We start from the raw sequence: 25,422 nt of genomic DNA, 5'->3' as shown, positions 1-25,422 counted from the left end.
TATATAAGTGTATCTTTCCTCTGAATACAAGCTAAAATCTGTCCCATGCATTGTTGTGCGTCTAGAGGTGTTTTGTGTTTAAATTTGCACCCTTTCCTGTTTTTAGGTAACAATAATGGAAAACTAACCATGATTCTTTTCCTCTGGTGTTACAGGCCCTCTACCTGACGGCTGGGAGCAAGCCACCACTCAGGATGGAGAGATTTACTACATCAACCACAAGGACAAGACCACCTCCTGGCTGGACCCCAGGATCGACCCTCGCTTTGGTAAAGGTTCATTTCAAATTCTTGAGTGTGTGAATTTTGGAAAGTGCATTTAAATGTGGTTACATAGTTATGTAGTTGTACAAAATGACTGCCTTTCCAACTTTCCCAAGTACTGGTTTTTGTTTTTGTTTTTTTTTTTTTCCCAACCTCTTCATTTAAACTTGAGACGCTGAGCTCTAAGTCGGCTTGTCAGTCTGGGCGGAGAGGGGGATGTTGTAACAGCTGACAGACCAGAATCCCTGCTCCTCTTGGTTGTGTGGGAAGCACAGTGACCTTGTACAAAACCAGGCTGTTGGGCCACATGGAAAACCTGGAATACTGGCTCTCAGTGACCTGGTCTTAACTCAGAGGGATGAGCACCATCCAGGGCTGGTGATAAATGGTGAAGAGAGGTCCGGCTTTAGGTGGTAGCGGGGGCGGGGCAGCCCTTGGCTTTAGAAATGGTCCAAAGGAAGCATCCCCTCACACTTCTTGGCTTTTTTCCCTCCATAGCAAAGGCCCCTTCCCTTTTAAATAATGTAGGAAACAAAAGAGTAAGCTAGGTTCCTGTCACATTGCATGGCTAAATGATTGTACCTCGCACAAAGCAGAGCGTGCTTGTTTATTTCATAAGCGTGCCTAAGGGTCTTTGTGCCTGTTTATCCATAGTTATATATATTTTTGCACTGTTTCAGTCTCCTCAGTTGGGTTTCTGGGATCTTTTTCCAAAGCCATGGAAAATGAATCTAAAAACTGTGGTTTTGAAGCTGTCGTCTTGAGCTAGACGCAGCTAACTGAAACCATGTGCAACATCGATCACACAGTGGGTCAGGCTCCGAGCGGACGCTTGAAGCCTCCTGAGGCTGACCTCGCAGCCTCCATGGGCCTTACAGGGGAGAGGAGTTAACTCTGCGGATGCCATCTCCCGCATGCCTCGCGGAAAGCAGAAATAACCATATAGAGCGGCTACACCAAGTAACTTCCTCGTCAGCAGTCCTAGGAACCTTTCTGCCTCTTGGGTCTACCTCGAGAAAAAACAAAGTGGGCACTGGCGGCTCACGCCTGTCATCCTAGCCACTCAGGAGGCTGAGATCTGAGCATCGGGGTTCAAAGCCAGCCCGCGCAGGAAAGTCCCTAAGACTCTTATCTCCGGTGAACCATCAAAAAACCAGAAGTGGCGCTGTAGCTCAGGTAGTAGAGTACTCACTTTTGAGGTGAAGAGCTGTGGGACAGGGCCCAGGCCCAGAGTTCAAGCTCCACGACCAACCAAAAAAACCCCCAAAAACAGAAAAGTTCAACCAAACAGTACTTGTGTTGTTTGCCTCAAATGTCAACTTTATGGATTAATGCAAAGTAAAATCAAAGTTGGTCCTGGGCAGAGATGGTTATTTTGACAGATAACCAGTTTGGCTTAAATGCCAGTCTTTTTGGCTTCTGGACCTGTTTGAGGGTTAAAAATAAAAGGTAATGTGGCATGTTAGTAATTCACAACTTCAGGTCCTATTTTAATATTTGAATAAGGCCTTGTGGTTGAAATAGGAGCCCATGAGAGGTAGGAAATTTAATAAATGTTGCCATTAGTTCTAAGGACTGGGGTGACGGAGGCCACGTTTCTTGGGGTCATTTTTAATGAAATGAATTCATCTGCATTTTGGAAATTTTAGGCTCATGAAAAATGATTAACTCTTTACTGAGATCAGTATTTAAGATTTTTAAAGGCATGTTTTCAGTGAAACAGTAAGAACCAAAAAAACAAAAACAAAACCACTCCTACCTCTGAAACACACATGCACACACAAGCTTATGATTAGATGTGCCAAAAAAGTCTCATGAAATTCTCTTCCTGCCTCGTTCCCCTTTCTGGGCCCACTGTGGATGTGTGTCCCAGACAGGCTTGTCAGCATGCCAGTGCTCTTTATTTTGTGGCTGGGCTTTTAATCTGTTCCAGACCTTTTCAGTCAGAGAGCTCAAGTGTAACTGAAGGGGTAGGGGAGAGACAACAGGGGGAATTAGTGCTCTGATCTGGAGTGACTGCAGATAGAGACAAGCTGTTAGATGCTGGATTTTGAAGACTTCCTTCAACCTGAAGTTCTGTTCTATGTAGTGGATTATTCCTCCTCTCCCCCCCCCCCCCCCCCCCCCCCCCGCTTTCGCTTTCCCCTACTTTTTTTTTTTGCCAGTCCTGGGGCTTCAACTTAGGGCCTGGGTGCTGTCCCTGCTCGAAGATAGAGCTCTATCAAATGAGCCACAGCACTGTTTCTGGCTTTTTCTTTGTATGTGGTACTGAGGAATGGAACCCAGGGCTTCATGCATGCTAGGCAAGCGCTCTTCCACTGAGCCACCTTCCCCCCACCCCTATTTCGACCCCCCTGAGCCCAGCAGGCTCTGCAAATGGTATTCGGTTATTGCTCTTAGGGTTCTAGAGTTTGTTTCCCTGTATTTTCCAAGTCTGTATTTAAATGTCGGCTATTCGAGTTGTGATGGGTTGGAGGGAAGGCTATACCTCTGTGTGAGTGTTAACTAGGTCACCCCCTTCAGTGTGGATCCTTTTTATATTTCTAATCAGGCCCTTCAACCTAGAGCATTAAGATAACCATTCCTTCATATCTCTCACAAAGTTTAAATGCATTATCTGAAATTAGGAAATTAAATAACGGGTTGGGATTAGTAAATTTTTATGGTGTTCTTATTCATTTAACATTAAAAAACTATGTCTGTACATTGTTTTAGAAAATTTACTAGTAATATTTAACAGATCATCAGTTGTGACCAAATGTCAATGTGGATGCAGATACTTACAGGGCTTTTAAGGAAGAATGTTTAAGCTGGGTGCCGGTGGCTCGCACCTGTAATCCTAGCTACTCACAAGGCTGAGATCTGGGATCCTGGTTCCAAAAAAAAAAAAGGAAAACAGGGGGGCTGGGAAGGTGGCTCAGTGGTAGAGCACTTTCCTTGCATGCTCGAGGCCCTGGGTTCGATGCCTCAGCACCACATAAGAAAAAAGCTGGAAGTGGTGCTGTGGCTCAAGTGGTAGAGCGCTAGCCTTGAGCTGAAGAGCTGAGGGACAGTGCCCAGGCCCAGAGTTAAGGCCCCACGACCGGACACCCCCCCCCCCCCCCCCCCGCCGCCAAAAAAAAGGAAAACAGAAAAAACTCCAGGGCCTGCTGATATATATATATGAATCATTGCTTATCCTGGGCTTGAGCTCAGGGCCTGGGCACTGTCCTTGAGCTTTTTTGTTCAAGGCTAATGTTCTACCACTTGAGCCATGGCCCTACTTCTGGCTTTTTGGCTTGTTCACTGGAGATTAGAATACCCTGTCATTCCTTACTACAGTTCGGGCACAGAAAGTTTTATGCTGGGAAATGTCAAAGGTAGTTAAAACTCAGATGTTAATTTTCACCCTTCATTTCCACATTTTCTTTTTTCTTTTTTCTTTTTTTTTTTTTTGCCAGTCATAGGGCCTGAACTCAGCCTGGGCGCTGTGTCTCAGCTCTTCAGCTGAAGGCTAGCCCCAAACCAGACCCTGGTGGGTGATGCCTGTACTGTAGCCCCAGCCACTTGAGATCTGGAAGATTTAGTTTAAGACCAGCCCAGGAAAATGTTCACGAGACCCTATTTTAACCAACAGAAAGTTGGGCATGGATTCTTACTCCTGTAATCCCAGTTATCTAGGAGGCAAGATGGTTCCAGGTGAAATTTGTGAGACCCCCTTTCATCTATGCAGGAAGCATAAGTAGGTGGATTGTGACTTGGATATAAAGCATAATAATGTGAAGAAAAGCTGAGGCATGGTTCGAGTGGCGCAGTATTCTGTTGAGTTCAAACTTACATACTGACAAAATTTTCTTTTAGTAAAATAGGTCCCTAAAGCCAAAAGTTGTACAGGACATTTTTCTGTCCAAGGTAAAATAAATATAAGTAATTAAATATCTCTTAGAAATTTTAACCCTAAGACATCAATCATCTCATTAACTATCCTAAGATTCAGTATTGGCCAGCCCCAAATCTCTCCTTATCAGCGATAAGGGTAAAACTCTGGGTGCTTCAGAAACTCTAACTTCTGTGCTGGTGAGCTGGGAAGGGGGGGGGGATGCCATTTGGCCATTTGAGTTTTATCAGAAGGGCAGATTGCTTGGCATCCATGTATTGAAGACAATTTGTTTCCCTTGCCAGCTTTTTTATCTTTCCTGGGAATCCTAGACTGTCATCGTTTCTTGGTTTTGATTATATTAACTCCTTAGGACAGAGAGGAAAAGGTGATGTTTCTTTTATGTTGAAGTGAAAAGAATTACTGCTAACCAACAATCACTGACAGATAAACTTCACTTTGGCCTGAAGAGGAAAATCCCTCCCTCCCTCCCTCCCTCCCTCCCTCCCTCCCTCCCTCCCTCCCTCCCTCCCTCCTTCCCTTCCTTCTTCCCTTTCTGTCCTGGAGGACTGAACTCAGAGCCTCACAGATGCAGTACCATCGTCCCTGTCCCTGGCCCACTAAATGGCACAGGATCCCTCGTTCGCTGTGACTCCCCGAACCACCCGCTCATGTTTAATATTTGAAAATTATGCCAAGAGGAGTAGGAAGTCTGAGCGGCCCTGAAGTTCGGGGAATTCTAAGCTGTGCAGACCTCTGGTGTAGAATCTATCTCAGGACTGCTAGACTGCAGGCCATTCTGCTTTTAGAAACCACCCCACCCGTCTACCTGCCCTGCCAGGACTTGGAGAGAGGGAAGGGTTCGTGTTCTTGTGCCCTGCGTCCTGACTCTGTGAAGAAAGCTAGTGAGGGCCCCAGCCCCCCACTTCCAGACCAGCCCCCTGGAATGGGTTTCCCACTGCGGAGCAAGACCACCGGGGAACGGACCTTGCCTTGATTGGCTTGCTGCTCTCCCAGGGAATCCATGCCATTTAAGGCAGGTTCTCTGGGCCAGATGCTGGTTGTCACTTTCCTCAGAAATCTATTTCCCTTCATGGTTAGGAGTACAGGTCTGATCTTAGCAGGATCAGGCTGATCTAGGGGCAGCCGTCCTGATTTTCCCTGTGTTCTCCACTGTAAAAATTGACCAGCCTTTCATGTTACTGGTACCTCCTTAAACGTGATACCGGGTGGTGTTTTAAGTGCATCATTCAAGGAGAAAAGCAGAGATGACAGTGCCCTGCTGGGGAGTTTTCTGTGCTGCCCTCCACCCCCCACCCCCCACCCCCCCACCCCCAATGAGCCTTTTTTTTTTTTCCTACCAACCAAATCTATAGTAAAGGTTAGTCTCCTGTTTTCCATGTGAGAGTTAGCATAACTTTCTGGATTTCATTGAATTAAATTGTGTTGTATATGAAATTACTCGTTTGGAGAGTTAGAAACCCAAATTTATTCAGGAGGTTGATGTGAGGACAGTGGTGGGTGCTAGCCCCAGCAGGAAAATCCAGATTAACACCAGAGATCCTCCTCTTCACTAGCCTTGAGCACAAAAGCTCAGTGCCCAGGCCCTGAGTTGAAGCCCTAAGTCCAACACAAGAGAGAGACCCAGGTTTTTCTGATAGCACTAAGTTACCAAGTGGTTCAGAAAGACAACTGACTTGCCTTGACTTAGCTTGGCTGGTGTGTGAGATGTGAGCGGATTAAACTGGACACCCTTAGGAATGTGCCCAGTCTTGGGATGGGGGAAGGGGAGAAGGGAAGGCTGTACTGTGAGTTCTCCTCCTGGAAGTTACTTTTCAATACCCTTAATCTGAGTGCACAGGGGTTTAGGAGATAACTTTTGAACTATTTATTGTACCTTCTCAATTCAGCTTTTGGTCTTCTGGTCCTCGGGAATTACTTTTGAAGAGGGGTGCGATATCTCTCACCTCTAATCTGAAGATAAGCCCTATCTCTTGGAAGCCAAATTGGGGGGGGGGTGTAGGGAGGATTAGGGAAGCTGTAGCTGTACCTTTCTCAGCCGGGTCTTTAGCAGCAGGAGCTTTTACTGCAATCGGCAGTGGTGCTTTGGAGGTGTGCTTTGTTTGTTTTTAATTTTAGAGCATCTGTAAATGGACGCAGTTGAAAATCTAATGTAAGTGAACCTGAAGTTTAGCCAGTCTGCCCAAAGCAGTCAGGTTGAAGCCCACTGTTAAAGGCTGGCACTGGTCACACTTTTTAAGTCTGGAAGACTATTGAATAAGTAGCAGCACTCACGCACTCCTTGAGTTGAGCAGCCTTATTCACTTGAAAAGTTGGTGTGAAATTCAGTAGGCTGGTACCACCAAAGTTCTATGGCAAGCCTTCCCGCACCTCCCCTGGCACGCAGGCCAGTGTGGATGAAGTTAGTGTGTACTTCGTGCAGGATGGGTGGCTCTGCAGCCCAGATAGTTATGTAAAGAATATTCTGTTGTTCTTCTGTTATTAACTTCGCAATTTGTGTAATTTAAGAGCTTCATGTCGCCAGGACTGGCGTTACTGAGCACACCTTTGTTGTTAGAGGAGAGTTGTCTCCAGTTCTGTTTGTGTTAAAGTACCCTGGGAAGAGGGCCGGCCTGCTTTGGCTACCCCCTCCCCAGTTCAGATAAAAGCAAAGAGGAGATTGGAGAAGCAAACATCTCCCCCCCCTCCCCCCAAGGCCTATCTCTGTGAAGGAAATTAGGCTGACCTAGCACAGGAGTGGTGCTGGGCTGGGTTTTATCTCTGAATCGTTTTGTTCTGCTTTTGGGGTTGCTGAGGCCATTTCAGAAGTCCTTGTGCTCAGACTCCCCTGCACCCACGGTCTGTTCAGGATCTCAGGTCTGAGTGGAGGGGCCCACGGGCCATGGAGATGGAGGCTGCGGAGGAAGCAAGTAAGAGGTCACAGTAAAGTGTGTACCACACCTCTGGTGTGAGGCTCTGTAGGGAACATGGTCGAACGCCAAGGTTCCTGTGTCTCACGGACTACAGATGCATCCAGTGAAAAGTGCTCCCAACTAGTAGGAAATTGGAAGTCAAGCTGTGATTAATGAATTTGCTTGTTCCTTAATCTAACCTGAATTCTCGAGTGTGACTCCCCTCTCTTTACGGCAGTAGTCACACTGCTTCCACGCGAGTCTCGGGGTGTGTTTTCTAGAAGGGGCGCAGGGGTGCTCTGAGCAGCCCTCCTGCCCTGCCTCGCCTCGCTCCCTGCCTGAAGTGCTGGATGAGGTGATGAGGAGCACGTGCTCTCTTGCATTAGTGCTAGCGTTGTGCCATCCGTAAGTGTATTGTTTGGAAAATAACACCGTCATGAGGATTAAGCCAGACTTTCCGGAGGAAAAGTTGGCTGATGCCAAGTATTGGTGTTCGTCATCCCTGTTTTTAAGCAATTATAGATGGAAATATTTATCCTTTGTGGGGGTGCTCAGGAGTTGGTGTTAGGGAAGGGCAGAGGTGGAGTTGAGAGAAGCATCCAGACCAGAGGAGATGAGTGGCCGTGGCCCACGAGGCACAGCGCACCACTGTCTGAACCACGCGTGGACTGGCCGAGAAAGACTGACAGCTGAGGAGCCGCACGTGGCGGCGGCGCGCACCTTCACCCAGGGCAGCTGGGTGCCCGAGTGAGGCAGCGGCTTTGGAAACTCGTCGGGCTCCGTGTGGCGGTAGCTGTGCTGGGTTGACAGTTGATGTCCATACAGAAAGAAACCTGTAGACACGTTTGAGAACCGCAGGTGGTAGAGCAGGGTCGGCGGGGCTGAGGGAGGAGTGGGGGAGCTGCCCACGACACAGGCGTGGCTCATGGAGGGATAAAAGTTGTGGAGTGGGATGGTGCGGTGGGCTGCGCAGATGTGTCGACCTAGGAAGAGCCCCGGAACATGCATGTTAACATGGTGAGCCGTTCGGTACGCGGACTCCCTCACCCCAGAGGACCCCAGGTGTGGTGATACGACTTAGGTACATAGTCTAGGTGCCGTGTTAGGCACCGGCCTATGCATTTTGATAGTCAAGACATGAGTCCTCAGGTTCGGGCCCTGGCGCCCCATCCGGGTAGATCACACACTCTGGCCTCAACCTCCGGATCCTGCCTCTGTCAGAGTGCAGGGGTAGGCATGTGCTTGCATTGTGGGCCTAACAGCTGCTGATCTTTTCGGTGCCATGATGGTGAGTCAAGTAGTCATTTGTCCCGAGAAGCCAGCATTAGAAAATGGTAGCTCATACAATGAGTTGCTTTTTTTTTTTTTTTTTTTTTTTTGCCAGTCTTGGGGCTTGAACTCAGGGCCTGGGCGCTGTGTCTGAGCCGCTCTCTGCTCAAGGCTGGCACTCCGGAGCCACAGCGCTACTTGCAGCTTTTTCTGTGTATGTGGTGCTGAGGAATAGAACCCAGGCTTCGTGCATGCCAGGCGAGCGCTCTACCGCTGAGCCACCTTCCCATGCCGTGAGTTGAAATTTTGCAGATCCCTGGTCCCTTGTAGTAAGCAGTGGGCATTCCTTGTTGGTTGTTTTCCCTGGTACTAGGACTTAACTTGTGATTGCTGAGGTTGCGGGTAGGCTCTCATCTGGTATTGGGCTACGTAGTGATCCATACCTCTAGCCTGGCTTTTTTGCTGGCTAACTGAAGAGGGAGTCATGCAGACTGTGCTGCCCTGCTGCCTCTGATCCCGTAGGCCTCTGCTCTGAGGAGCTCGAGCAGTATTGTAGGTATGAGCCAGAGGTTCACTGTTTTAAAGATGAACAGAAAAGTATTCATTAGGCTCTCGCACTCGTGGCTCATGCCTGTAATCCCAGCTACTCAAGAGTGTAAGATCTGAGGCTCACGATTCAAAGCCGGTTTTGGACAGGAAAGTCCATGAGACTCTGGAAGTACAGCTGTGGCTCAAAGTGGTAGAGTGCTGGCCTTGAGAGATAGAGCTCAGGGACAGCGCCCAGGCCCTGAGTTTTAAGCACTACAACTACCAAGAGAGATAAGAATAGAAAAGTATTCATTAAATTGTCTGAGGATGGCAAGATCCTAATGTTTTAGTAGTTCAAAAATAATTCCTAATTTTAAATGTATACTTAAGATATTAGAAATGAATTTGTTACCCCAAAGTCTTCAAAACTGAGTGACTTGTTTGTAATGCTTTGTATGGGTCCAGGGGTTTGAGGGTACAAATTGTGTCAGTTTAAAGTTGGATGTTGTCAGTGACCCTGGGGAGAGATGTTCTGTCGAAGATCCTCTCCTCCTCCCTCTGAAGGAGGTGGTCTCTTTTTCAGAACTGCTGAGTGGTTGGTTTGCTGCCAAAAAGCTGTCAGGACTTTTGTGTTTTGTAAAATTCAGAGCAGTTGCCTCTCCTTGGGTGTCTCAGACACATCATCAGCTTCACAGTACAGCCCTTCTGACATCTTGTGTGGAGTCTTTTTCTCTCTTTACCTTGTGAAGGTACAGTCTGGAAACACAGGGCGGAGGTTGGAAGTGCCCGGCCCCGCTTCCGGTTCAGCTGTTTGCTGTGTGTGCGGTCTCATGTGCTCCGTGCCCACTGCACTGTGTGCTTTGATGCTTCATTAAGATGCTCAGATGACGGAGAACAGGATGCTTCAGGGAGAAGAAACCCCAGCCTGCGAGTGGCGCCACTGCTCCCTGAGTTGGTTAAGTGGCTCTCCTCGTGGAGTCTTTGTATTGCTGCTCGGGCCCTGAGCTCACACAGCATGTAGCTAAACACAACTGGAAGTCACCAGTCCCCTGCTCCGTGTTCTGCACAGGTGTCCGCTGGGTTTCGTGACCATCAGGAGATGTCCTTCCTTCAGTGTTGTGTCAGTAGTAAAAATGCAGCCATAGGTGCATAGTACGTGCCATAGGTCTGAGAAAATTGAGTACAGACAACGGGTCTGCACAGGAATGCCGAGGGTGCGTGGTGCTGTGTCTGGCTTACGTTGAATAAGCTCATCTTGTAATACTGATTTTGTCACAGCTTTCAGTCTAAAGAGATTATTTACCAGTCTTGCAGATTATTTGCAGTTAGGTGTCAGTGACACTCATCCATCATCCTAGCTGCTTGGGAGGCTGGTGTCTGGAGGGCTGCAGCCAGCCCCAGCAGAAAAGTCCGGGAAACCCTGGCTTCGGTTAAACACCAGAAAGCAGAGCTGTGGCTCAAGTGGGTAGAGTGCTAGCCTTGAGCAAAAGAGCTCAAGGACGGTGCTGGCACTGACAAGCCCCAGGCCCCGAAAACACAAATACACGCTCAGACCTTTCTTCACAGCTAAGACTTTCTGCCCGTTCCCGTGTGCGCGCTCTCCCGTGCTGCCTGTGCCACGGGTTCAGCAGTGATCACCTGATCCAGCCGCAGTGATCTTGGCGGACTCCTAGGAGATTTGTACCTAGTGCTGCTGTCCAGACCCAAGCAGCTCCGTCACATTTCTCCAGGTGCTGTGGAGTAACTACATCGTCCTGTCAGCAGACTTGTTTAGGATGCTCTCTTCTCTCATTTCAGCCATGAACCAGAGAATCAGTCAGAGCGCCCCTGTGAAGCAGCCGCCGCCCTTGGCACCCCAGAGCCCGCAGGGAGCCCTCCTGGGAGGCGGGGGCTCCAACCAGCAACAGCACATGCGGCTGCAGCAGCTGCAGATGGAGAAGGAGCGGCTGCGGCTGAAGCAGCAGGAGCTGCTCCGGCAGGTGAGGCCACAGGTAGACACCAGCCTTCCGCTTTTCTTTCATGAACTCGGGCAGACTTCAGCGCAGCGTTGAGTGGTTGTGGAGGAACACTGTAAAGTGGGGGTCACCGCAGCCCATGGTGCCCAGATCACAGCGTTGTTACAAGCGGCATCGCTGTTTGTAATCCTGTGTTACAAAGAGACTTGTGGGCCATGGGCGGTGTGGTGCAGCGAGACACAGAGGAAACACAGGGATGCTCCCTGGAACGGGGCTCGGGCTGTGGCGTCCTGTATTCCTCACAACCCAGGAGGGGCGCGGGGACAGCGGGGGGAAGAGCTAGCTGCTTCTGCTCTGAGCACAGCATTTCCGCACGCCACAGGACACCTGTGACACAGTCTTGACTGCCGGGCCTGCGTGTTGTGCGCCTCAGTCTGCAAAATCTCATAAAGTATGTTCTTGGTCTTCTCCAAACGTAGAAGATTCACATGTCTTAAAATTCCCTTCTTAGTATGGAAGTGAACTCCAGGAAATGGAAACAAAAACAAATTAATACACCCCCTCTTCTGATTTGTTCTTTTCATGATGGTAGAGAGCTTGAGGTCCAGACTGAGATAATTCATTCCGCTTCTCAAAATGAATTTTTGGCTAAGAGGGCTTAGCAGTAGAGTTGCCCGTCTAGCAGCGAGGAAAGGGGCTGTGGGTGGCTAGGCAAGCATGGTCAAAACAGTGTTTAACTTACCTTGTTCGAGCGCGTTTAAAATACCTAGCTATTGAGGGTTTTTGTCATATTAGCAGAATAAGTTTTTTTTAAGCATTTGTATAAATAGTTTTGGATAGATAGTAAACACTATACAGTGGTAAGAATGTACAAAATGTGAAAGTACAATAGATAGTCTCACTCTATTTTTCCTGTCTCCGGAGTGTCAATTAGGGAGCTCTGGGCCCTCCCTCCCTCCTTCCCTCCCTCCCGCCCTCCCTCCCCCCCCCCCCTCCCCTAACCAACCATGCGTGAGCCTGAGCCATCTCTGAGCTCTGCTGTGGGCTGTGAGGAGCCAGCTGATAGGTACCTAAGGAATTCATGACCGGCTCGCTCTCCAGTGACTTTGCTCTGTCAGTAATTGGCCCTTGGGCTAGTAAAGAGGGTGCGTATTCAAGTAGACTGCATTGTCAGAGCAGGGTAACACATGAGGAATTTAACCATATGGATATTAGAGAAATGTGACAATTCAGCACTGTGTCTACACAGCCTGTTTCAAGGTTTGCTTCTTACTGTGTTACTGATGAGTACTCATGGGTCTAAGGAAACGCAGGCTTCACTTGCACGTGATGGAGGCCTATCCAACTTGAGACACTTTAAGAAGAAACAAGTTACTTAATTAGTGATGTCAAAGTCTTAATGTTTTTGTTTTAAAAGTCTTGATGAGTCATCCACGATTTTCGTGAATGCCAACATCAGTGTGGTTGTTTTGTTTGTTTCTGGTGGGCAAAAACGCTACTTGTTAACCCTTCTTTCTGAGGACTTTCTCTAAATCTTCTTGTCCCTACCTTGGGTGATGGGTCCTGGACAGCTTGGTTTCGCTTCTTCATAGGTGACCTCTTCTTTTTTTCTTGCTACTGTCCTGTCTTGCGTTGAGGTGACAAATGTGCTCTGTGCTCATACTAACAGTCAGTTTTTAAAGAATTCTTCTGTGTCTCTGTTAGCGATCAGTGTCAATTCAGTGTCTCTGAAGTGACTGGCTTCTGTGACCTGTGGGCAACAGCTCCACTGTGGAGCCCCAGCCCTTCCCGCCGGGTGCCTGGCTCCTGAGCTCTGCAGCCTTGCCATCTGTCTTAAAGCTGTTTGAACTGCAGAGGTTTTAGTTTTTGTTCTGTGGTGACTCCCTGGCCCCTGTCTTCCTGAGTCCTCTGCTTCTCGGTAGCTTGGGAATTCTGTGCTCTGGTGATATGTCTGGATACAATTTGTAAGCCTACACAGCCAAACCATGTGGCTTAAAGTAATTTTTATCCGTTTATTTTTTACTCTTAGGCAATGCGGAATATCAATCGCAGCACAGCCAATTCTCCAAAATGTCAGGTAGGCTCTTCTATGATGTTTTAGCATTGGAAAAAGGAAAAAAAGAAAATGAGTTAGAAAAGGAGACACTTGTATTCCAGGGCCCTCAGTGTAGATTAGCCAGAGATTATAACTTGGAGTCTTCTTTCTACCATGATGCACAGTGACGATGGCTTTTCCACAGTCCACGTCTGCTGCCTCCCGTCTTCACTGGAGTCTTGTCCGTCCACATTCGAAGTGGACTGGCTCACCGCATATTCTGTCAGCTCAGAGTAGCTCTGACTTGAACTTGAATGGCTGAAAATAGGGTTTCTTGGTGTCTTAAAGGAAGTACTGGGTTGAACATAGGAACGTGGGAGCCGTGTGCTGGGGGTGAGCACAGTCACGAGGCTGGGACAAGGCAGTCTTCTAGTGGACATTTCAGAGGAGGAGGCCAAATCCGTCAGGCCCAAGAGGGCTCCTCTGGGGTGGGGCTGCGGGCTCGTTTCTCCCTGCGAACCCCGGCTGCACTGTGTGAGAGCCTCAGGTGTTGGTGAAGATGGCGGCCAGTGGTGCTTCCTTCCTCACACAGACTCCTGTCTGATGCGTGTGAAGGGCATTCTCTACGGGCACGGTCCTCTGCAGAAACAAAGCGCTAGCGATCCTTCCCTTAGAGGGACAGAGGTGGCTGTCAAGCCCTTGTCTTCTGCACAGCTCTCCCTGCACCCCACAGCCAGGGGAGGGGACTGACTACAGACGCCACTCGCTTTGGAGAGAGCAAGCACCCCCACTAGAATAGACAACCGCAGAGGGGAGAGTTAACTTGAACTCTGTTTGCCTTATCTATGTCGTGAGTGCCCGTGTCTAATCAAAAGACCAGACCATGTAAGGGAGCAGGTCTGAACCAGTCTAATCTGCACCACAGTAGATAGAATACACATTCTCAATGTATACCACACCAGTACCCCTTCGATGTGAGGGCTACATTGCCTTGAATATCTGCAGAGATTTCTTTTTCTTTATATTTTCTCTGGAGCATTACTTAAAGGAGGCTTTTATCACATTAAAAGTCCTAATAAAAGTCCTGTAAGGGGCTGGGAAGGAGGCTCAGTGGTAGAGCGCTTGCCTAGCATGCATGAAGCCCTGGGTTATTCCTCAGTACCACATAAAAAGCCAGAAGTGGTGCCATGGCTCAAGTGGTAGAGTGCTAGCCTTGAGGACAAAAAGTCTCAGGGACAGCGCACAGGCCCTGAGTTCAAACCCTGGGACTGGCAAAAAAAAAGTCCTGCAAGATAAAAGTGGATGATGATCAGTTGCCCCTCTCCTTTGCCTACTCTGCTTTCAACCAACTCTTCAACCTGGGAAATGAAGTGTTTTTATGTCATTATTTCACACTTGACTAGGAAGGTAGTTGTGATTTTTTCTAACAGTAAAGCTTTAGAAAAGACGAGCCTTGGTTGGGCTGGGTTTTCGCCTCCCTGGAGCACCAAGGCCCATGCTGGGCCAAATCCCTCTGCGGGGAGGGGAGGAGGACAGAAGACCTTAAGGAGATAGGTTCTGTAGAATTTACTTTAAACATGCTAGACTTAAATACTGATTTGTTGCGTATGTCAGCACATACCGTATGTCAATAAGTTGTCCACCTCCTTGTTTTCAACCAGACACAATTCTACAGAAAACACATTAACTATGAAATTTCAGTTAAATTTTGAGGAGCTCAGATTCATGGACTTGAGCTTTTCTGATGTCATGTATGTTCTATGTGATCATAGGACAGATGTAGGAACAGAAGAGAGACAACCTCTGTCGGCTGTCCCAAGCTTAGCTCTAGCTCAGTTATTAAGCTGGGTGTGCTGCTGATTCATGCTTGTGACCTCTGCTGTGTGACAGGCCCAAGGAATGAGGGTCTGCGTCTGAGCGCAGCCTCGGCAGAAGTCAGACCCTACCCAGAAAAAGGGGGGGGGTGTGGAGTCGTGCTGGCCTAGCAAGCACAAGGGCCTGAATTCAGACCCAAATAATTCCAAACCCAGGGAAAGCGGTCGGTTTTCAGGCATAGGTTCTGTGAGGCGTGGGCAGCCGTTAAGACGTCTCCTTGGAGGGAGGCCCCGAAGAACCCAGCAGGTCTGATGAGGACTCAGCAGCTCCGGGGCGTGGTGTCCCTTCTTCACCGGCAGAGTAGAGCGGGAACTTGTATTGAGCTCTTTCAGACACCTTGCCGCAGGGCCGGCTCGCACGCAGAAAGGTGGTGGACTAAGGCTGTAGTTGTTGGGTTTAGGCTTTGCTTTGGGGGAGAGGCATTCAAGTCTGCTTTGTTGCCTTGTGGAACTCTGTGTCTGCCTTTGGGGAAGAGGGGAAAGAGAAGGATAAATTCAGCAAGACCCACTGTCCTTGATCACAAAGCATGTAGCATGCCCACACACTGTCAGGAAAGATTAAGCAAGGAAGAGACAGTGTGCAACAGGGTGGACAAGAACAACTAAGGCCAGGGCTTGGTGCCAGTGGCCACACCTGTAATCATAGCTACTTAGGAGGCTGAGATCTGAGGATCATGATTCAAAGCCATCCAGGGGGACTGGGAAGGTGGCTCAGTGGTAGAGCGCTTGCCTTGCATGCATGTGGCCCTGGGTTCGATTCCTCAGCACCACATAAGCAAAAAGAAAGAAAGCTGGAAGTGGCGCTGTGGCTCAAATGGTAGAGTGCTCGCCTTGAGCTGAAGAGCTGAGGGACAGCGCCCAGGCCCAGAGTTCAGGCCCCATGACCAGACCCAAAAAAGCAAAAAACAAAGCCAGCCGGGTCAAGAAAGTCCACAAGACTTAATCTCCAATTAACCATCAAAAAGTAGAACTGTGGCTCAAGTGGCAGGACCCCAGCCTTAAAGAAAGAAGAGCTAAGGGACAGGGCCCTAAGTCCAAAACATAGTACTGTTATCAAAATGCTCCCCCCACCCCACCTCAAAACCAGAAAGTGCTCTCCACTTTCAAAGAACAAGACGCATAAAGGGCAAATCTCAGTGTGTGGATGGCAGCAGGCACTGTGCTTTGGTCGGTCTTTGCCGTGAGATCATGCTACTTTCACCCGCTTCCTGCGTGGTGGTGTGGGAACTTGGCCATTCCCTCTGGTGTCCTTAAGAACTTTCATTAGCGTTCAGTCCTATCTGAAGCACACATTCCTGTGGCCATTTACACTAATGTCAGTGAGGGAAAACGCTAATAAATGTGACTCCAAAGATACTGACATGGAAAACTGTGAAAGAAATTTAAAACCCATTTCTGTGTCTTCGTCAGCTACAGAATTTATCGCCCTTATTACAGTTTGCAGGATTTTGGTAGAAGTTTTTTCATTATATAAGTGCTTTAGGTTTTACGTTCACTTCAGTTACGCACAGTTTTTATATTTCAAAAGCCATTTTGCTTCTCAGAAGTCGCCTTTGCGACTAAGTACCTTCGCGAGATGGGGAACTGACTGTATGGTCTTCCAGGCCTGCGGTGCCCGCCGCGGGGCTCCCGCAGGTCGGCGAGACCTTGTGAGGACGGCGGTAGGACGGCCTTCCAGCTCGGGCCCCAGGGCCTTGTGAGGATGGGCTTGAGCGAGAGCACAGACAGCTCCTCCTTAGTATGAGCATTTTTGTGTGGTGCAGTTTTAATGTTTATACTTTCCAGATCAAGTCTAAACTGGAAACCTCTTGGAGTGGGGTGACTGTTTCTATCATTCTCAGTAAGTTACTCTCCCTTCAGTGAGAGGCTTGCTCACCCCTTCCCTCTCAGCAATTAGGGATTTCCGGTTTCCCTTAGAAGGCTAAGGTCAAAATGAGACCCAAGTGTCCTTGATAGAATTCTTGAAAATCCCCAGAATAGAGGCAGTTATACGACCATCTTCTCCCAGTGACCGGTAGAGTCAAATTTAGGGGGTCAAATTACCATAGGGAGTAGCCCAGCACGCTGAGGATGAGCCAGGAAGTTCATGAGTTCAAGACCAGCTTGGGCTACATACAGAACAAGTTCTGTCTATGTAGTGAGACAATAAAAGAAAAATGATACAGGAAATGGACCGCAAGAATTAGAAGAAATGCAGTGGGGGAACTGGTGGGCGGGGCTTCCAGCAGGGCTAGGCTGTGCACTCCTTGCACTCTTAGCCAAGGATTGTAAGTGTAAGAGTAAAACCTACTGCACAAAAGGAAGGATTTTGGTGTAGAATACTGAAAATTTGTTTCAGGGAGTCACAGACCTTTTGCTGGTTACTTCAGAAGAAATTATTTTCACTTGCACAGGTGTAAAAAAGTTAATGTGAAGTTGTTAGTCTGAAACGCAATTCTGTTGCATTTAAAAATTAGCCTGTGCATATCTACAGATGGCTATGTAGAAAGCAACTGTTCTGTGACAGTTATTTTACCATATTTCGGGAGTTGGGATCCGTCTTGGTGGTAGAACATTTGCCCCATCACCCGGAGCCCGCTTCTATTCCTTCCCCTGGGAACAAACAGCGACAAAACTTAAAATTCTGAACACACATTTAGTTTGGATATAAACCCTTTTTCATAATTGACTTGCCTGAAAACTGATTACAGTTGAAACATTTTATTGAAAGTTGCATCTTATCTATGAATTATTCTTGGATTATTTTATCCTGACTACAATGCCCTGAATTAGAATACTGAGCTAAAAATACAAGTTTGTTAAACTTTTCTTTTCCCCAAGGTAGCTAAAATAGTTTATGACAATCTTTCAAAAATGAGGAAGTAAGCAAACTTATAGGAAATCCAGCCAAAACTTAAATCATGCTTCTGTGTTGCAAAGGTCAAATAGTTCTTCTAGAGTGTTTGACTTTTTCTAAACAAAGTAAGTATTTTTAGCTCATTTTCTTCTGTAATCATACAAAAATGTGGTGGGTTTTCCCATTGAGCTTGTAAATCTTGCTGGTCTGGGCCACATTTGCACTCAGCCCTCTGTGCTGTGAGCAAAGCCAGTGGCCCGGATTTGTCAGCCCGCGGGCGCCTTGGAGCAACGCAGGAGGCAGCTTGCCGGCTTTATGCAGTGGGCTGTTGTTTTTTTTAAAGGACTGGGAATTGAACTTGTTGTTTGTGAGGCAAACGCTCGGTCACTTGAGCCACAACCCCAGACTTGTAAGGCACTTTCATGGACCCAGACCCAACTATGAACCACTGGCCCTTCTGTTTCCTTTTCCCTTTTCAAATAGCAATATGAATTCCCCATATGGTTTTTAAAAAAACAACAGAAAACACTGAGGGCTGGGGACACATGCAGTGCCTTCAGTTCAAACTTGAGCAACCACAACAACCAAAAAATAAAAGAAGAGAAGGAATGGGGAGGAAAACACCTTCAGGCAATTGGCATTTTGGCTATATGTTAAATTTATTTCTTTGAAAAATTGGGAGACAGGCAGTGGAACAGTCAGAAATTTGGAAATATTTAGAATGGTTCTAGGTTTTATTTATTTTTTAGGACATCCAAGAAAAATGAAAGCATATGTCTACACAAAGCGAAAATTAAGAAACAACAAAAATGTATGTTTTGATAAAGCATGTGGATAAGCATTTATAGTAGAATATCTGCAATAAAGGGGAATCGACTGGCCAGGCTCCGGTGGCTCACGCCTGTAATCCTAGCTACTCAGGAGGCTGAGATCTGAGGATCACCGTTCAAAACCAGCCTAGTCAGGAAATCCCGTGAGACCCTGATTTCCAATAAACCACTAGAAAACTGGAAGAGTGGCGCTGCGGCTCAAGCGGCAGAACCCAGGGAGAGCATCCAAAGCCCAGAGTTCAAGTCCCACAACCGACCAAAAAAAGGGGGGGGGATCAACTGTGTATATATAGCCCAAACAGGTCTCAGCACTGTGCTAAGTGAAAGGTAAGTGCTGTCTGGCTCTGTCTATAGAACACTTGACAGCACCTGTGGGTCTGTGAGGACAGAACGGAGGTTGTTCCGTTCCGTGGACCTGAGTGAGGAAGGTGAGGAGCAGGAAGACATTGGGGGCGAGCATGTGGATCGCAGTGGGTGTCCAGCAGCAGCATGCGCATACTAAAGCATTCGTCAGGCTGCAGTTGCTGCACAAGTTCTCTCTCAGCCATATCGCGGTAGAGCTGAGGCAGGAGTTGGCCGGTTGGACTACCTGTAATACCTCATCAGATAGCGGTGCCGAGGCGCAGAGGCGGCTGCGTGGTGGACACTCACCTGAGCGTCCCTGGGTTGAAGTCAGAACTGGAGCGGGCTAGACAAGCAGCTCTGCACCCTGCTTTGACTGTCTGAACAAGGTGTCTCTTGCTGACTTCTTGCTGACCTCCATCTGGTCCGTCATCTTCCTGATTTTATTTTTGTGACATGTTATGTTTTTACTTTTAATGAACATAGATTAGTTCAAGGGGGTTCGGATGTAATATTTCCACCCCTGCATACAGTGCATTCTGACCAAATTTACCTCATCTTTCTTTCCCTCTCTTAAAACAACGAGTGCTTGCCTCGCATGCATGAGGCCCTGGGTTCGATTCCTCAGCACCACATTAACAGAAAAGGCTGGAAGTGGCGCTGTGGCTCAAGTGGTAGAGTGCTAGCCTTGAGCTGAAGAGCTGAGGGACAGCGCCCAGGCCCAGAGTTCAGGCCCACGACCAACCAGAAAAAAAACAGAGGACTGGGACTGTGGCTCCTGTGGCACAGCAGCTGCTCAGCAAGCAGAAGACCTGTGTTCACAGCCCAGCACCACTAAGAAATACATGTGGGCGAATATCGTGGGGGTGTCTGCCAGAGTTAGGGAAGTTGAAGGACCACTCACCTAGCAACGTGCACATGTTCTCAGGTGAATAGAACTAGACGCCACTGTTTTTGGTCACTTGAAATGTTAGTTACTGGTCATGGGAGAATGTGTTAACTTTAAAATAGGCATTCAGACTTCCAATTTAAATGCACCTGGTTATCCCAGTGTGCATTGTGTCTTCAGTCTTAACAGTAAATTTGTTCATCTGTGGATTGACTCTCTCTGTTCCTTTCCGTTTGTTGAAGGAACTCGCTCTCCGCAGCCAGTTACCCACGATGGAGCAGGACGGCGGCACGCAGAACCCCGCGTCTTCCCCCGGGATGACTCAGGAATTGAGGACCATGACCGCCAACAGCTCAGACCCCTTTCTTAACAGGTGGGTGGAAGGTTTGCAGGGATGGCTGCTTGGTCTCTGAGAGCAAGCAGAGCTTTGCGATCGCACCGTCCAGTGCATGTGGAGGTTTGGAGGACACGTGTGTGGGACCAAGTGCCATCACCACATGCGACTTTCCCTGGACAAGGTTCCTGCGAGCACAGGCAGCCTGCTCAGACTTGCGCACAAATTGTTTTTCTCTGCCTGTCCTGTTGACTAATAGTTGCTCAGAATTACAGAATCGTGATGGAACATGGTGAATCCTTTCTGTGAACTCAATGAATCTGCGTAGAATTATCGTTTTACAAAATAAGTAGATAATTCAAGAGTGCTGTGCTGTGAGATCCGCGCTATCTCACTCTGGCAGGTGTTCAAGGAGATAAAAGTGCCTCTTTCAAAAAGTGCACAAAGGTTTATGGCAATATTTGTCAATAATAGCTGGTGGGTGCCTCTTAATGAATTAACACAATCCCTGGGTTTGGGGCGATCACGTGACATCAGGCTGTGGAGTTCTTGTCCGCAGTGATGCGTCCGCCTGTGGCCTGTCCCTGTCCCCATTTGGGGCTGGGTTTGGGTTCTGCCCAGAGCGGAAACATTGGTCCAGCACGGGCCTGTCTGCATGTCCACATGGAATTTGGGCGCTGACTGGTGCCTGGGAGAGCTGGGAACAGAAGCCGTGGCGTCTACTCCACCCTCCATTCAACCTTGCAGCCAGAAAACCAGCTGAGTCTGTCTGTCTGTCTGTCTCCCTCTCCCACCACACACAGTGCCTTCAGACAGATCTGTCTTGGTCTCGCAGCGGCTCGGGGGCCTGCGTCAAGCACGGCGGGGCCAAGCTCCCACTGATCTCTGAAATTCGAGTTCACTTTTGCCTGGAGCTGATGGTATTGTGTGTGTTTGCAGCGGCACCTATCACTCCCGAGACGAAAGCACAGACAGTGGACTCAGCATGAGCAGCTACAGCGTCCCCCGGACCCCTGACGACTTCCTGAACAGTGTGGACGAGATGGACACAGGTCAGTGAGCTTCCTTCCTCCCACATGTGCGACTCTCAGCCAGACGGCCAGGGCCAGCAGGCCTGAGAAGCACTATGAGCAAAATAATGACATCCAATCAACTCCAGTTCCACTGAGCCTCCCTCCCTCCCGCCCTCCCTCTCTCAAGCTCCTCCCGCTTCTCCTTCCTGAGCTCTGGGGCTGCCGGTGTCTGTGTGTCCCTGTGACCGGCTTTGGGATCAGCTTTGTTGTGCACAGTTGAATCCGAGCTGCTCAGGAGCCCTCCTCCCCTGCACCGTGGCCGCTGCTCTGCCCGGGACAGCCGCTCTTCCTGGAGTGCTTGGGAAGCCCGCACCTGTCCAGCTCGCAGCCGGCCGTTCCCCAGGGTCCACACAGCCGCGGCCAGCTTGGTTTTCAGTAACAGCCGCACCAAGCTGCACGCTGGCTGGCCACGCAGACGCAGAGCGCAGGGAAGCCTGGCTCTGTGCGCTGCGGGTAGCTGTGTACATCAGGGCTGCCCAGACAGGGCTTCTCTTCAGCAGTTCCTTCCTGTGAGCGCACACAGCTGCTCTGATGGCCCCTCGCACGGAGCTCTCTGCTTACCCCTCTCCTCTCCTCTGACCAGGCGACACAATCACCCAGAGTGGCCTGCCCTCACAGCCCAGCCGCTTCCCTGACTACCTGGAGGGCCTCCCCGGCACGCACGTGGACCTGGGGACGCTGGAGGGCGACGGGATGAGTGTGGAGGGCGAGGAGCTGATGCCCAGCCTGCAGGAGGCCCTGAGCTCCGACATCCTCAACGACATGGAGTCCGTGCTGGCCGCCACCAAGCTAGACAAAGAGAGCTTCCTCACGTGGTTGTAGAGCGCGCGGGCCGTGGCCGGTCTGTGAAGGAGACGAGGCCCCGCGATGTCCGTGTGCGCCGCCTGCTACTTCCCGGCTCGTCCCCAGCTGGGAGCAGAGCTGCCGGCCTCCCCGAAGGATCAAGGAAACCCCACAAACAACCTTCTTGTTTCTTTTGCTACTGTACCTACTGTTGGTGTGGCCGCCTGCATGCCCGCCGCTGCCGCTCCTCTGCCGGTCGGCTGCCCCATGGCTGTCCTTGTTCAGCGGCCGGCCCAGCGGAGCGCTCGGCTGCCCGCGGCCAGCGCAGGGCCTTCGTGGCCGAGCCCTTCACACGCATCCAGGAGAGGCTGGGCCGCCGGCCAGGCTTCCACCTCCACCGTCTGCTCTGGTGCTGCATGAGTCTCGCAGAGACCCCGGCTTTACCGTAGCAGCAGTTCCCGGACAGGGTGGTAATGACTGCGCACGTTCTCGCAGAGTTCTGGGTGGATATTTTGGGGGGGTGTTGGGATTGTTTTATTGTCATGGATGGCTGGTTTTTTGTCAGAACCTACACAGATGACTAGTTGTAGCTTATGATGGTTATTGTAGTTCTTTTGGTAAAAAGAAACACCTATATTTCTTGATTTTTTTTTTTTTTTTACCATTTTATTTAAATCTGAGTTCTCTGCTCTCTAGACACACACCATGTTTATAACAGTGCCATAGCAGAATGTGTCTTGTCTCATTTTTTAAAAATCTTTTTTAGGTTTGCCTACTTTCCAAGTTACTTTTTAAAGTGAGTTGAGTCTGTATTTAGGGCCCGTGGCGGTGGTGAGGTCTGTCTGAGGCCTGCTCGGTGCCTGGAGGTGTCTAAATAAGTGCATCCAGGAGTGGCCAGAAGCCAACCAGCACAGCCCTCACCCCACCCCTGCCACCGCCGCTCTGGGCTAGTGAGTGCTGCGGGACGGGTGAGCTCGGCAGCGGCTTCCCTCCAGCTCTGGAAGTTCACCTTTGCCTCAGATTCAGAAGTAAATTTTAATGTTTGGTTCTCAGTTTTGAATGGACGCATTGGAGCCTGGGTTGAAGTGTTGCTGAGTCTGTGAGATGCGCCCCATCTGCTGAGACCCGGCCTCAGGGCCCTGTGCAGAGCGAGCTGGCGCTCAGCTGCGAACTGGTCAGGTTAATCGATATATGTGGGTAGTTGAATTTAGCAAAGAAGTAGATCTAAGCATGCCTGTGTCTTTGTATTTACGAAAAGAGCTGTAACTAGAGTATATGTCTACAGGAATAGCAATGGTTTCCAAAGAATATTTTTAAAGGAACTAAGTGAGCATGAATTAACTCTTCAATATAAGCTATGAGGTAATAGTTGGTTATGAATTATAACAGTACCAGCCTCTGTGATTTTAAGGGTCTTTGCTTCTGGTAGAAGCCCTTATTTTCAAGGGTTTTTAACAGACAAAAATCTCTTTTCCTGGATAAAGCTGGCAAAAGCCTCAGCTTTTAGGAAGGTAGATTTTCTTTTCCTTTTTTTTTTTTTAATTACAAAAATCGTAAGTATTTTGGCCCTTTGCTTTGGAGGGTGGAAGCAATTTTAAGTACTTAGAGTGTTCAGAAGCTGCAAGCCCTGTATTATATATAATGATCAGTAGGTTGATCTTTCATAGTAATTGACTCTTAAGGATTTTATTAAAAAGTAGCCAAAAGATTCAATGCTGAATGAAGTCTGGGGGAAGGAATGGCGCCTATGCAGAACAGTGATGAAATTCTACCTGCAGCACAGAACGGAGAATGTGGGTGGTGGGGAGGTGGGGGCTGCGTCTACCAGTAAGCCCAGCTTGGATCGCATCTTCTTTATGGGCAGAGTAGCTTTAGCTGGGGGGGGGGGTGGCTCTGGAGAGAGTGTGGGACAGGATAAACCTTGATGAACGGCGTTCTCTTCAGCACAGACTTACCTTGCCTCCTGCTGTTGCTCAAGGCGGTCAGGTGTTCTAAACTTCCGTCTCTCCCATGGACCCGGGGCCACGTGTGCAGCCTTCTGCCCTCGCGCCCCGGCGTGGTTTTACCTCAGCGTTCCGCAGCCCGGCTTCCCGGTCCGCAGCTGCCCTCACCCTGCTTTCTTTCTCCCAGTAACAGGCTGCAAGCAGGCTTCTTTGTGCGCCTTGGTTCCTGACCTAGAAGGGGTAGCGCCTCTCGCTTGTGTTGGGTAGCATGGGGTAAGAATTTAACTGGTTATTCTTGAATTTCTTTTGCAATAAACCAATTTTATAATCTTTAAATTAATCAGCTTTTTACAGTTGTGTTCTTTTAAAGTCACGGCTTCTTAGCAAACTCATGAGTGAAGGAGCACATTGATTTGGGAATTCCACGTTGACCAGAGCACTATTTTTGTAGTAACCATTTTCTAAATATAGTGCATAAAAAAAAAAAGAAAAGCAAAAAAAGCAAGGCAGTGGCTTTGATACACATGGTGTTGGTGTTTCCAGTCCTCCAGTAGGTGTGTTGTGTGTGGAATGTGGCAGGAAGACGGGAAATGAGATGCGGCCTGATTGCATACAGGCCAGAGCTAGGTGCCGCAGTAGGGAGTGGGCGGGGTCTGTTCGGGAGCCCTCCCACAGCCTGTCTGTCTCCGGAAGAGCTCAGATGAATTCTCTTGTCTTTGTAGGCATGGTTTTATAAGAACTGTGTGAGTATGTCTATCTTAACAGTTATTTTCTGTATCTTGAAAAAAAGTACTCTCCACATTTTAAATGTTTTATATTAGAGATGTCTTTAAAACACACTTGTCAAATATATTTTATATATATATATATATATATATTAGTACCAATGTTACCTTTTTTGTTGTAGATGTTAAGCGCATGCTCATACTAGGTACTTAACATGAATTTGTTACATTATTTTTCCTTATGTAATACCTTTTTGTTTGTTTTTTTGTGATTCAAATATATTCTTTCCTTAAACCCTTCTCCTTGTTTTCAACACTGGGTAAGATTATTTTTTGGGTTTTTTTGTGAACTTCTGCAGAACAAGAACTAGTTGTGAAGGCGGTAGAGTGGTAGTGGGCAGGCAGAGATGAGCTGCTGTGTTTCCTACAGTCAGACGTGGTACTTGGAACTTGAAAGTATAAAAGCTCCTGACATGGAGCTCTGGTCTTGACCTACCGCATCCTCATGGTAGAACATGTCTTCTTCATTCTTTAAGGACACACTGGGAACTGAGACCAGTGTGACACTGTCTTTCAAATGACCTTTGGATTTATTTCTTTAAAGGACATTCACACTAGTGCATGGCAGGACAGCCAGGAGCCAGCAGCTCACACCTGCGGTCCTCGCTCCTGAGGAGGCTGAGATCTGAGGATCACAGCTTAAAGCCAGCCCAGGCAGAAAAGTCCGTGAGACTCTTACCTCCAATTAACCCCCCAAAAACCCACAAGTGGGCCTTTCAGCTCCAGTGCCAGCCTTGAGCAGGAACAGCTCACACACCATGTCCAAACCCTGAGTTCAAGCCCCAGGACCAGCACGGGGGTGGGGCAGGCTGCCTTGCATGTTGGCTGAGAGGTAGGCCTGTTTGTGGAAATGGGTGATAGCCTCAGCTGCTGATGCATGCATTCAGGAGGCAAATCCAAAAGCTTGGCTCTGTT

General features: G+C 48.6%; 1 protein-coding gene across 4 annotated transcripts in view; it reads left to right on the top strand.

Annotated features, from left to right (window-relative positions):
- Positions 1–24,747, top strand: part of LOC138824461 (transcriptional coactivator YAP1) — a 58,003-nt gene extending 33,256 nt beyond the window's left edge. Inside the window, exons 4-9 of one of the 4 annotated variants that reach the window (XM_070018341.1) lie at positions 156–269; positions 10,626–10,819; positions 12,813–12,860; positions 19,832–19,962; positions 20,863–20,975; positions 21,580–24,747. In XM_070018341.1, coding sequence (XP_069874442.1) covers positions 156–269; positions 10,626–10,819; positions 12,813–12,860; positions 19,832–19,962; positions 20,863–20,975; positions 21,580–21,818 — 839 coding nt within the window. In that variant the 3' untranslated portion in view covers positions 21,819–24,747. The remainder of the gene's footprint in view (positions 1–155; positions 270–10,625; positions 10,820–12,812; positions 12,861–19,831; positions 19,963–20,862; positions 20,976–21,579) is intronic. The other 3 variants (XM_070018342.1, XM_070018344.1, XM_070018345.1) reach the window with 3 other exon arrangements.
- Positions 24,748–25,422: the final 675 nt, after the last annotated feature.

This window comes from Dipodomys merriami, unplaced genomic scaffold (assembly GCF_024711535.1).
Source record: "Dipodomys merriami isolate MVZ:Mamm:240054 unplaced genomic scaffold, mDipMer1.0.p SCAF_129, whole genome shotgun sequence".
Classification (NCBI taxonomy): Eukaryota; Metazoa; Chordata; class Mammalia; order Rodentia; family Heteromyidae; genus Dipodomys; species Dipodomys merriami.
This window is presented reverse-complemented; position numbering and strand designations above follow the sequence as displayed.